This window comes from Balearica regulorum, chromosome 27 (assembly GCF_011004875.1).
Source record: "Balearica regulorum gibbericeps isolate bBalReg1 chromosome 27, bBalReg1.pri, whole genome shotgun sequence".
NCBI classification, from domain to species: Eukaryota; Metazoa; Chordata; class Aves; order Gruiformes; family Gruidae; genus Balearica; species Balearica regulorum.
The window spans coordinates 4,000,267-4,013,568 of record NC_046210.1 but is presented as its reverse complement, the minus strand read 5'-3'; the positions used below and the strand labels follow the sequence as shown (position 1 = coordinate 4,013,568).

Sequence of the window (13,302 nt, the reverse complement as noted above, 5' to 3'; positions counted from 1 at the left end):
CTGACCTGGAGGATACGGACGGATGCCTCTGCCAGAAGATGAACGGATGCCTCTGCCAGAAGATGAACGGATGCCTCTGCCAGAAGATGAACGGATGCCTCTGCCAGAAGATGAACGGATGCCTCTGCCAGAAGATGCCCGAACGTCTCTGATGCCAAAACTCCCTGTTGCCCCCCTGACCGATCTTGATAGGAGGCAGAAAGCTGAGAGCCCTCTGCAGTACTGCAGCATCGGGTGGCTTCCCTGGCACTGCCGGGCACACTGGGCTCCTGAAATTTCCCCGTGGTACCTGGGCTTCTTGTGGAAATACTAAAATATGCCTGTGTTCAAATTCCACTGGATTCTGCTTTTCCTGATGTCGTGACTTAGTCTGAATAGTTTCTCTTAAGCACCTCCATAAACAAGACCTCTGGGTATGGAAGGTTTTATTTCTGGGGCGATGCAAACACTGTGAAAGCTTTGTCTCTTAATGTTTGAATGTGTAACTATTTTGAAGCGGATGGTAATATGACCTGAAGAAAAAGCAGACTGTGGTTGCTAGTACACACTGCAGTGTTGTCTCCTGAAGCATGTAGCATTGCTGCTGTTCTGGTCTTATGGAGAATTCCTCTGGGATTCGTTTCTGCAGGTGGAATGGGACTAGAAGGGAGATTTCTGAATGTTTTTCCAGTACCTTCCCCTGGGCCGTCGAGGAGCCCTACCTGATCCTCGCAGGAACCTGATGAAGACCAGATATGATGCTGTACGACCTGAGCACAAAATGTGTGTGCCCTGGGTCATTTTTCTTAGCAAAGGTTTGGGACTGTGTTCATACAGGCTTGTTAAAATTCCTTTTTGCTAGTCAAACTTGCTTCTGCAGAGCTGGGGCCTCTCGGGCAACCTTATCCTCCCTCACCAGGTTTTCTTGTGTTCTATGGTAAATGGTGGGTTTTGGGGAAGCTTTTGGGGAACAAAAGCAATCCTGCCTGCAGTTGCCTTTTGGAGTCTTGGGGCTCTTGGGGTGTCTGACTCAGCCAGGCTTTGCCAAGAGTGAAAATTACACCTACTATATTTACTATAATCTAAATTAGCGTCTCCCTGACTAACCTTGGTATCAGTTAAAGTGTCCTGGGAGTCTGTTGTGACCCCCCCTCTCCCCTTCAGCTGCTCATGGACTGCAGGGTCTCCCAGTGCTGTGACTTTTTGAAAGGCTCTGGCATCTTGCAGTGGTCTGTCTGCTTTATTAATTAACACTTCAGGGAGCACTGCTCTCGGCTGGTAACTATTACATCCTGCCTCTGAATGGTTTCCCCAAACTGTTGTGTCTTTTGGCTGAAGTCCTTCAGTAAAATGACTCAAGAGCTTTGGTTTGAATAGAAAGCAGTCCTGGAGAGTGGTGGTGCACAGCTTTTAGCTATTCCTTGGCCTCTGATCAGGAAAGACCCCCATTAACCTGAGTGCAGAGCTGACCGCTGGTCATTGTTTGCCTTGGCACAAAAGGGACGAGTGAAACATGCTGACCTGCTGGTTACTCGCTGTTTGTCGATCTTTTTCTCCTGTAAAATATTCTTATTTAGTTTACTATGGAGCTTTCTGGAGTATCACGAAACATAACTGTAACCTAGAGGGGAATTTGGCATATTCTGTTAATTACACTGACGTGCCTTCTAATCTCTTGAGAGCTAGCTGTCCTCCAGGACTCGACTGTGAGGCTACTCACCACGCGTTATCTGCCTTTGCCTTCTCAAATATCTTTCGTCTGGCCGCCTGCTACGCAGCAAGACCATCCAGATGCTTCGAAAGGTCCCAGCAATATATAAACAGAGCTCTGCGTTCTTGGGTGTGTGGAACAGCCATGGGAAAGCTGTCGTGACTTCTTTAGAAATCCAACTGTGTAGCTTTCAGCTAAGTCAGGGGCCTGCTACCCCTCATCTTAGTTTTTGGAGAGAGATTGTTTCAGTCCAACTTAGTTTTTGATTAATATTTGCTGAAGGTTTTAATATCCAATTTATGCAGTAGCAAGAAACAACAGCCACATAAAATGAAGTAGGTCAAAACAGATGTTTAAAGAAGATTAAAACTGAAAAACATTTTTTTTTTTTTTCTCTGAAGACCACTAGGCTTGCGGTTCTGCTAGGCTTGAAGTTTGACACACCCCCTTCGGTATTTTCACTTATAACTAACATATGTTGTTCTTCTCTGGTATGATCTGACTAAGGAGGTTACTTGGATTTTTTTATACTGTTCATGACAATTGCTCTGCCCATGTGTTTATCCTCTGGGCTAAAACCCATCTTGTATCCATGAAAAACATTGTAAGAGGTTTCTTTTGAAGTCAGCGCTAGTAGGTATTGAAGTCAGGCATGTCTGACTAGTACTAATGTGCCTTGACCTAGGAGCCTTTTATTTTTACAGAACGCATGTATCCTGCACTGTGATACATTTACTTTGGGAAATCCCCTTTGTTTGCTGCTGGAGGGGAGCAGCCTTGTGAAAGCAGTTGTGCTTCCTTCCTCTCTTCCCCTCCAACTCTCTCTGATGTGGGGCAGGACTTTATTTTATTCCTTTCTCTCAGCCTCGCCTCTTGACCTGCAAAAAAATGGAAAAATACCATGTTTCCATAGCAGTATTTCTCTGAATACCTGATGAAAATTTACGAATCTCAATCTTGTGAAACCACTGTGAAAGTACGTGGCTCCTTGGAACCAAATGTTTATTCTCCCTGCCCTGATTTAGTTAGACCTGTTGTAAAGTCTCCCCTTGCTTTTCCTGTTTTATCCCCTGATGTCCAATGCTAGACTTCTAACCCGCATGCTTTCTATTTCATTTATGTATTCCTTGGGCAAATGCCTTTCATCCCCAGGTCTCAAAGCACTTCGGTAGGAAGCTTGTGATCACCAGCCCTGTTTAGCTCAAGGGGAAATTGAGGCACAGCTCTGGAAGTGACCTGCTTGAGGTCACACAGCAGGTCGGTGGCAGAGCTGAGGTTTGGACTGATGTCTCTTGAATTTCAGGCTAGTTGCCTGGGATTTCTGATACATCTCCTCATTAAGCGGCTTCAAAAGGCTGGTTAATGTGTTTCGCTGTGTCTTCATATGTGTATGTGATCTTCTGGTCATTTTTTAGGGATAGCTAAGACCCAGCAAAATTACTGGAGGTTTTTAGCTTCTAGACATCTGGTTTTGGAGCAGAATCTTTCCCCTTCTCCCTCCCCTTTGGTGGTTGCCAGGAAATAATGGAGCTTTAGAGGGCTGGGAAGCTTTTTCCCACTACACTCTGGCATTGCTTCACTTGGAAACTATTCAATCATCAACCCCCACGTGTGCTGCTTGACCACTCCATGTGCTGGGTGCCTGAATGAAGGCCAGGGAGTAAGTGAGCGGGAAGCAGGCAGAAAAGGACCAGGATTTAATCTCTGCACAGCATCTAGATGAAATTCCTCTAATGAGTCAAAAAAGTTCCTGGTTCATAGCTTAAATGACTAGTTTATTTAAGGATGTAGCAGTTGTATGACAAGTAAATCAGTATCCAGACTTAGCAACCTGGACACCATTAGCCACTGCATCAGACAGACAAGGTCTGCAAAGTGTCTGTGTACAGGAACTTACGTTCATTCTCTATAGATGAAACTGGACGTGCAGTCACAGAAATAAGTCTTCTATCATCATATTGGGAAAACAGACTTCAATATACATACCTCACTTCTGACTGTATGATAATACGTTTCATTACCCTTCTAGATTTCCACTGTTTAAGTGATGGGTTTGGCTTCTCTATTGTAGGAGGTATGGGAGCAAAATGGTTCAGTTCTGTCCTGGTAGGATTTGAACCAAGGCTGGCTGTAGCTTGCTAAAGCTACTGAACTACTGGATTTGCAGAGAAATAGGAAAATCAACTGCTAGCACTTATGACACCGTAGAATTTTGCCCTGGAAAAAAATATTTTCCAGGTAAAATTATTTAGCAAGCTGGTCTAAACTTAGAAGCAATTTTCTTGGGGGGGGTTGTTCAGTTAGTTCTTCCACCTCACAAGAAATAATTTACTTGACTTTGGTTTTTACAGGTAACATGTACATAGTCTTTTCCATAGCTTTATCCCCTGCTGAAGCAAGAGATATAAAGTCTATGTCATTATCAAGCCTTACTCAACCTTTCCTTTCATTTCAGGACAGCCACACAGTACCTACCTGCACTGATTGGCAGCTGCTAGCAGAGGATTTGGCTCTGAGAACTGTGAGCACTGAAAAATGGCAAGATTCCTGGGTTTTACCCATAACCACTGTTTCATCATGCTGTTCTTCATCTCCCTGAGCCCGCTGGGCTTTGCCCAGTATGAAAACTGGCCCTACCTCCCCGGTTACCCTGAGCCACCCCCACAAGTGTACCAGCCCCCCCAGAGGCCGGCAAATGTTCCCAAAATCCAGCTGCGGCTTGCGGGGCAGAAGAGAAAACACAACGAAGGCAGAGTGGAGGTGTTTTACAGCGGCGAGTGGGGCACGGTGTGTGACGATGACTTCTCCATCCATGCTGCACACGTGGTCTGCAGGGAGCTGGGCTATGTGGAGGCAGTGTCTTGGCTACCGAGCTCAAAGTATGGAAAAGGAGAAGGTAAGGTAACTCCAGAGCAGTAGTATTGTACTAGCTGTCTCTCCAAGCACCAATAGTTCTTGGCTTGTCAATCAAATTTAAGATGTAGTGATATTTCCTACAAATGTAACTGAAATAGCTTCCTGGTGAAGCAGTGCCTCTATAAATCGCTATCCCATTAGATTCAACAGTTAAAATAATAGGCGTTTGCTTGTCTGGACTGAAACAAGGAATGATGAGGCAAAAAGCTGAAGGACCAGGTTGCAGCGTGTGAACTCTGGCAGGGGACACTTGGGAGCAGCTGGCTGTGGACAAGGGTGGGAGGCTCTTGAGTAGCCGGTATGGCTTGTCAAAAGAGAAGCTGCGTCCACAAATGTGATGTGTATAGATGGCCCGTTTCCCTATTCACAGTTCATTTGCCTTGTAGTGAGTCAACTAGAGCCTTTAAGCACTCCTTTCCCTGTTCTTTTTTTCCCTCTGAGTTGTTTAGGCTCTAAACAGGCTGTCTATATGATGCTATACAAATCTTTCTTTTCTCCTGTTAGCCTCTCTAGAGACACATCATATTCTGCAATGCAGACTAGCCTATAAAACCCCAAAGGAGCGTGCACACTTCATGTTCTGTATAGGACTATACTTGTAATATTCCGTTGATACAGTCTCAGGCTGTTCCTAGTGGGAAGAGCTCTTCACCTCCACCCCAAACTGTACGTCCTTTCTTGCTCTTTGAAATGGCACCTGATGATTGTGTGGACAATTGCATCTTATTGCACCTCATTCCCAAATATGTGCTGAAAAAGACTTGGAAGGGTGAACGTTTGTGTGGTATAGCAACGAATTCTTAAAACCATAATGTTTGAGAGAGAATAGCTCTGTGACAGTATATAACTCAACAGATTTAATTGTCGTATTTTGATATGCTGTTAGTTAAATGTTGACCTACAGAGAATTTTTTCTGCAAACATTGAAGCCTGGCACACCGTTGATGTAACCCACAGACAGATTATTTCCACTGCAGCAGGGATAAACGTGCTGTGTGCCTGTTACTTAGCACCACTCGTTAGTCCTCACACCTATAAACTTGCCCGTAAAAGAGCAAGCAGGCCTTGACTGAAACGTGAAACCTTGAATGTTGTCCCAAGCTGTGGATTTTGGCTCTTGGGGTAGAGTAGGAGACTTCGGAGCGAGTAAGAGGCCATGACATTTGAAAACAAACCAGGAACCGATTGCCACGTGATTTAACAGGAGTGTTCTCTCTACACCAGAATGGTGCTGGGTAAATCTCGATGCCGAGAGCCTGTGCAGGGGAGGTGTTGCCTTCCTCAAACTGTAGAGCCAGGCTTTGCAGGAGATCTTTCTGCTGTCCTGTTTGGGGAGCATGGAGAGGGCTGGCAGATCCATCGTCGGGTGATTAACCCACTGAACTTGTTGAGGCTGCTGGAACAAAGTTGGGACAGCCAAGGGAAATGGCTGCAGAATTTTGTAGTGGCTCTGAAGCTCAAGCAGTCCTTTCTATCCAAAGGACGTGTTATTCTTCAGACAGGCAAAGCGTTTGGGATCCTAAAATATGGGAATTGCTTGTTGGCCCTAGCTCCCTGCAATTTAGGGGGTAAATCACAGGCAGCAGCATGTGCCCAGCACAGTTCCAAAGGGAAAACAGGCATTTTGTAAAGGTGAATCTTGGAGATGCTGTTGGGTCTCTTGCTCTCAGCTGCCTCTGGGAAAATGTGACCTAAAATTTGGAGGTGACACCTATTGATTTTTTTTTTTATCTGCTCATTTTAGAAGTGAGTTCTGAGGGACCTGATTTGATAAAATGTTATATATATGCACGTACATGTGCATGCTCATGTGAATATGCACTCACTTTATGCTGGAGGGAAAGTGGTAATTACAATCTGGAAATTGGATCTGGCGATTGGTTTTCAAAGAACTCCCAAATAACAGGAGGTTCCAAACAACAGTGGCTTGTTAAAGCTTTCGCAAAACTCTGTTTTAAAAAAATGAGGGCATTTAATCAAAATTTGGAGATGATTCCTACAAGAGATTTAATGAGGGTTTGATAAAGGAGAAACAATGCAAAGAGAAGCCTTAAATACAGAAGGGATGATTTGGTGAGTATGATTAGAGGGCAGGATCTAATCAGCCAGATCGAGGGGACCTGGCGACACTGTTTGCTCTGAAGTGGCTGTCATCAGAGGAAGGCAGTTATCGCTGGGAGCAGGTCTGCAGCGGAGATCTGCTGGTGGTATTCTTTTATTACCATGCAGATAAGGGAAAGGGAAAGCTGTGGGGCAGAGCTGTTTGCAGTTAGTAAGTGTTTGAGGTGGATCGTTGATGTTCCTTAGTTGTTGATTCAAGCTTATTTTAGCTGTAATCTCTTCCCCAAAGTAGTAAGAGCACAGCAGCCTTCCTTGCTTTCCTACCAGCTATCAGTACAATCTAGATTTACCCTCTTTGTGAGTCTCAGTTCTATTTTCTTTCCCCTTCAGGGAAAATTTGGATGGACAATGTCCACTGTAATGGCAAGGAGACCACCCTGGCAGCATGCACTTCAAATGGCTGGGGAGTAACTGACTGCAAACACACCGAAGACGTGGGAGTGGTCTGCAGTGAAAAGAGAATCCCTGGCTTCAAGTTTGACAACTCATTGCTTAACCAAATAGAGGTAAACATACTTAAAACTATGAGCTGCTGATCAAGAGTCTTCTGTGGACAGGGATGTCTGCTACTACACGTTACAGGTTATCCCAGCTGCATGCTGTGGTTAAAGCAAACTCTTGACAGTGCTTCTAGATGCTGGCTAAAGATGCAACTTTCAAATTTGATTTCAGCTGTTCAGAGCATTATATGTGTAATAAAAACTTGAAAGATTTTTTTTTTAATAGCATTAGACTAAGGAGAAAATATATTATTCCTGTTCCGCAATCAATTTTCAGAATTGAAAACTGGTTTATTATATTTCTAAGCATGTATTTGGAGAGACAAGGATATGTGCTGTACTCACAGACCTTACATCTGGGCGACTTTGTTCATAGTACTAAATTACTGAGTTTTCTTTCCCCTGATGCCCCCCTTTCAGTACTGGGAGCTATTTGGGAGTCTCTGGTATAACAGTGGGGGTCAGCAGGTAGGCTGGGATTTGGATGTGAATAGGGCTTACAACCATGGCGTGAAACGGGTGGATTTATGAGGAAATATATAAAGAGATTTTTTTGCACAGTTTGGCTAAGCAATGACAAAGTAACCACAATAACTGTATGGAAATATTTGCGGGAATGGGGGTTTAGTACTGGAAGTGACAAAAGGAGTTGAAGAGAGGAAAACGTGGGCTGGTCACTGGGGGAAAGGTTCTGGATTGTGACTGGGTTAGACTGCTAGGCTGAGGTTAAAACTCTTGGGGAAATGACAGAAGCAAAATGCTTGAATCACCTTCCAGTGGGCTTGTTAGATTTCTGCAGAATAAAGAGCTGGGGGAATGCTGGGCTGGAAAGACGTTGAGCTGAGCTCTTCAAAGAAAAAAAATGTGGCTGCTTTTCCTTCAGCTTTTCAGGTTGGAAAGTATTTGTGTTGACTCTGCTAACATCTCCCTTGTTTCAGATGCTCTGGTGTTTCTGTATGCGAATTCAGTGGTTGCCCATGGTCAAAATTTATCGAAAGAACCTATCCAGTAACCACAGTCAAATCTTATTTTAAGCAGACAGGGAATCCAGGATGTATTGCATACCACAGTGTGGTTACCATGGCTGAATCTTGGCTTTGTTCATGCTCTGAAACAATGGATACAGCTGCCTTTATCACTTTAAAACAAAATTGTTCTAGCAGTTACTTCATAGCCACGGATTTAGAAAGGGTCTCCCAGCATTTTCTTTCACCAGATTTTTCCATTGTAGGTTAATGCAGTGCAGTATACTTGGCAAGGGAAGATAATCACCCAGTCAAACCTTTCCCTGCCCTGCTGAGGCTTTAGGAAGAACACTGTATGGGTGGGCAGGCAGCATTCAGCACTTTACAGAAGGCTTTCATGCAAGGGTGCAGATATGGGATACAGGAGCTGAAATTCTCTTCCTTGCCTTGACCTTGCTTCGCTTGGCTAAGGAGGGAAAGGAGGCTTTCCTGAGGGATCCCAAGCTGTCTCCATCAATGGCACTGTTGTTCAGGGAATGAGGCGAAATCATGGAACATCAGTGATGGCTTTGGCAGAGGCATGCTTCCCCAAAGCCACAGTGAATCCTCAAAACAGAGGCCTGGAAGAAAAGATGCTTTAGTCTAGACGGAGGTCACTTCATTCTGAGATGCTTCAGATATTAATCATAAAAGCTTTGGAGGGCTCTGCTTTTCCATTAGCTAAGCATTGGAGTTTGACTAATGAGTTGAACACATTGGGTAATTGAGGGCTAGCTTGTGCTGATGCTGTGTGGGTGCTTAAAGCTTCACATATAAGTAAAATGAATCATAAGATTGAAGCAGTTCATGTAGCAGAAGCCTGACTCATCAACAGGATCACTTAAGAGAAAAAGGTGTAAGAGAAGTTATATTTCCCATATCCTGGCAGCTCTTGGGAGCTATGTATGGGTGAAGGCACCCACTGACACGACGAGTAACAGCATTCAGAGCAATTGCTAAGGGGCACTGGTGACTAAAGACACTGAACTGGTGGGGGAAAAAAGTAAAACAGATGAATAGCTTTATTTTTAAATACTTGCAGTAAGCTGAGAGCTGTCAGCGTGGCTGTCCCTGTGACTTTGTCCTGGTGGTAGAAAATAGTGTTGTATTTTCTGGGCAGTGGCTGCTGTGACCCTCGGCTCTATGTGTCTGTGCTTCTCCCCTCCCCATGGCTGCCTGAATTTTATGAGCAACTTAATACCATACCGTTGCTTCTACTCTGCAAAACCAAGCTGATTTTTCTTATGCCCCTATAAGATCACTGGCTGCCAAAGGATTCTTTCTCTGCTGGTTTTGCTGCAGCACAATTAAAGCTGAAGGTGATGTGCTATAAATTTTTAAGATGCCATTGTGGAAGTACTTTTCAGTCACAGTTAGCTGTCAAATGTTTAAGCTCTTTCCCCCTCTCTCAGCTTTCCTCCTCCTCTTAATCTTTGCTTTATCTCATTAGCAGCTGGCGTGACATAGTTTGAGTCAAAGATGATGAGCAGGGTTACTCATAGGGTCATAAACTCCAAAACAGGGAGGTCAAAAGGCTTGTGCGAATGCAAGTTGAAACTCTTTGCCCTCTCTAACGTGCCTGGGAATTCTACATATCATACCTCACATTCATCAGAGGAAACATCATTGTTTTCTAAGCTGCTGGGTTCTTTAGTCTGTAGCCCAAAGTTTGCCCAAGTGATGTTTTCTCTTTGGAATGAGATCGGGGGTTGAGGGGCCTGGAATTTTCTGCTGAACAGCAATGCTGTGGTCAAGTCTCTCCACCAGTCCCACTGGCTTCAGCTATCGCACTGACGGAGCTAAACCAGAACAAATTTCCCACTGAGATTTCCAATGGCAGATATTTCAGTTTGCCCTTAAGCTGCTTTTAAAACTAGGCTTTACTCAAAATAGATCTAGTTTAAGACAATGCACAGAGCTTATATATTCAATTGCACCTTCCAATGTTGCTTTCCCACACTAGTTAGTAACAACTTTAACAGTTCCCAAATGGATCTGACTGTTTGCAAACCTGTTCATGTGTCAGGGTGTAAGCTGCGGTGGGGTAGGAGCAACAGTTTTGTTTCGCTTTCCTATTGCAAGCGTTCAGGGGAAATATGTGCTTTGTGCAGCCCGGTTACCCATCGCCAAAGGTGTGCCAGCACATTTAGATTTCTCTTGCCTGTCATAGGGAGCCCTGTGTGTTCCCACTGCCAGGGACAGATAGATCATCTTAAATTCATCATTTAGAAAGTGTCTTAAAAGACCCTTTAGTGCTAAGTTCTCTGGGGCTGCCAAGTGCTGCTAAGATTCAACGTGGAAAGCCAGCAGGTATAAGACAACATCTGACTTCATTTTGACGGGGCTCCAGCTCGGAGGGGCTGTGCAAATTGACATTTGCTCAAGTCTGGCCTTGCTCCCTAAAATCTGACAGGCAAAGAGAGTTCACACTCTTTTAAAAGCAACGTGATAGCCCTTGAGCAGAGTTTATTTTTATTGGACAACGTACTTGCCTCCATTTCCCAGTTTGGAAATGCTGCAGATAAGTAGTATAGAATGAATTTTTCCATCACCACTTGGCTTATATATATATATATGCTCAGACAGATCTTTTCCCGTCACAGCTCATATCTTGAGGGTTACGTCATATCTCTTCCTGTCCCTGAGCCTTTCCATTCCCTGCCCCGTTGGGAAGGAGCAGTGCCTGACCCTTGCTTCTGTGAGACTAGTTGCTGGTCACGGGCCAAAGTGAAGCGTTTCAGTCTAGGGTGAGTGATGGAAGGTCTGTGATAAGATGATGGGGAGACAGGCAGGAAGAGGTTAACTCCTCTAACAGGACTGAGGTTGGGGCAGATCTGAAATCCATCAGTTTCTTGCTAAAGGGCAGAAAAACTCCCATCGTTTTTGCTTGCTATTTTCCGCAGCCACTGCAGCTTTTAGCCTTGGGACTTGTTCAAAGGATTATTTCTTGGAGGGTGATGAATGTGCATAGCAGGACAGCTCTTTCATGGGCTGCTGGCTGGTCAGAATTAGCCTGATAGCCCTTTAGCTCAGTGGCTGCATAAACACTGAAGGTTGCTCACCTTTTCAAAGCTAGAAGAGCAGCATGTGTTTGGTGGTGATGTGACCATAATGACACTGAATGCATTTTACACAGGGGCTTTTCCCCCTCCTCTTTAAAGTGCATAGGCTAAATATGCAGACAGTGTCTCATTAATGGAGACAGCAGGCCTTGAGGCTTGACCTTGTCTGTTATTACCTGTTCATCTCCGGGAGCAAATGTCTTGGTGTTTGGGAAGCCAAGAAATCCCACAGCACTAGGAGGTGAAAGGCAGGTACCGCTGGTATCGCATCCTCTGTCCCTTCCTGCACACCAGCTCTGTGAGAGTAAGCTGCACACCCTGAGAGGGTTAAAAAGAAAAAAAAAGCAGTAGCTGTGCTTGGAGGTGTTGCAAGCGCGTGGCTGCGCATGGCTTAAATTGTATGTGAACATAAAGGCTGTGTGGATGGTTGGGAACATGAGGAAGTTGACGCTGATCCTTGCTGTGATCTTCACAGAAGCATCTGCACATCCAGGATGATGGGGCCAAAGTTGTTGTTAACATAACACCGTTGTTTAACTCGGAGTTTGATTTAACTTGCATTCCTCCTTTTTTAGCCACAGCGTAGCCTGGAGTAAAGCTCTGTTTTGCATACTCGAATTCACATTAGTGGCTTGATGTACAACTTGGGTCTAACCACGATGGCAGAGCATGTTACCCGCTTTATTCGTAATGGTAACTCTTGTAGGCATTGTAGCGTGCCAGGCATGTTGTGAGTGGTGTCTGGTCTGTGAGGGTGAAAAGAAAAGTTTAATCATGTTGGGTTTCAGTGCTCAAAGTATATCTAGGAACACTGAGACTGCTTGCTGACTGTCATGGAGTTTGGGAGGGACAGACGGTAAGTGCTATAAATATATAAGCTGAACTGCAATAACTCAAGCTTTGTAAAATATAACAAGTGGAATCTGTTGTGTTAGCCAAAGGTATCTGAGCACGTGGGGCCTTGTGCTGTCTGTCTGTCCCAAGGAAGCACTGTATCTGTTCTGCAGTTAGGGCAGGGGAGTCAGCGAGGGGAAGAGCCAGGTTTGAGGGGCAAAGTGGAAGAAAAAAGCTGGGAGCAGAATCTGCACATCTAGACTGTCCTAAACTACACTCTTTCTTCTGCTGGTATGCTGTGGCAAAAGGTACAAAGAGCAGGGTACAATCGATGCAGAAGTGCAGTACGACTTTTGGTTCTTGTCTCGCAGTTCGTAAGTGTCTGAAAGCGGTTGGGTGGGTAGCGCGGATCTGCTTTAAGGTTCCTTTGTACAGTGCCAAAGCCTGCAGGTTAAATGTGTGCACAGACTCAAATGTTTTCCCAAGTCTTTGCAGGATGCCAGAAGCTCTGAAATCAAAATGATTTAATGTGTGTTCACAAACCCATGAGCAGGGAATGCAGGCCCTGCTTTTCCAAATAGTACATCCAGCCACTTTGTGTTGTCCAAACGCAGCACAAGCCCACCTGCGACTGCCTTACTGGGCTGACCAGCAATTTTAAGACCACAGTAACTAGCTTCTACCCTTAATATATTTCTTAAATGCATGCTAGATTTTTTTTAATCCTATCCCCCAAAACATCCTTAACAAAATATTTGTTGTCCACCCTCTTCCTCTGTGTGCACACAGACGCTTCAAATAGGACATACTCTAAATATATCAAATTGCTATAGCCATTGCAGGTTCACAAATAGATCTGGTACCTGAGACTAGACCAGCGCTTTGGGCAGACGGTGGGCAGACGAGGCCTAGGTAAACATACCAGGCTGTGCTGCTATTTCTGCCCTGCTTTTCCCTTCTGGGTGTATGCGAAGCACAAAAATCTCACTTCAAAGCCCAGTGGCTCAAAGACTCTGGTCATGCCAGGTTAAAAGTCGGTTGAACATTGTTTTCCAGGTTTCTTAACCAGTGGAAAGGGCATTGCGAAGTCCTGCTCAGGAGCTTTCGGTTAAGTTGGGCTCTGTGGATCTGACTGGAAGGTGTAAGGAGGGGAGGAAAGGGTCATTGTTTGTGGC

The 13,302-nt window shown here is 44.8% G+C and overlaps 1 protein-coding gene across 2 annotated transcripts in view; it reads left to right on the top strand.

Moving 5' to 3' along the window:
* The window catches only part of LOXL2 (lysyl oxidase like 2), a 54,297-nt gene that overhangs the window by 6,305 nt on the left and 34,690 nt on the right, over positions 1-13,302 (top strand). For both annotated transcript variants that reach the window (XM_010302964.2, XM_075736703.1), the window contains exons 2-3: positions 4,146-4,586; positions 7,058-7,233. In XM_010302964.2, the coding sequence (XP_010301266.2) occupies positions 4,226-4,586; positions 7,058-7,233 (537 nt within the window). In that variant the 5' untranslated portion in view covers positions 4,146-4,225. The remainder of the gene's footprint in view (positions 1-4,145; positions 4,587-7,057; positions 7,234-13,302) is intronic.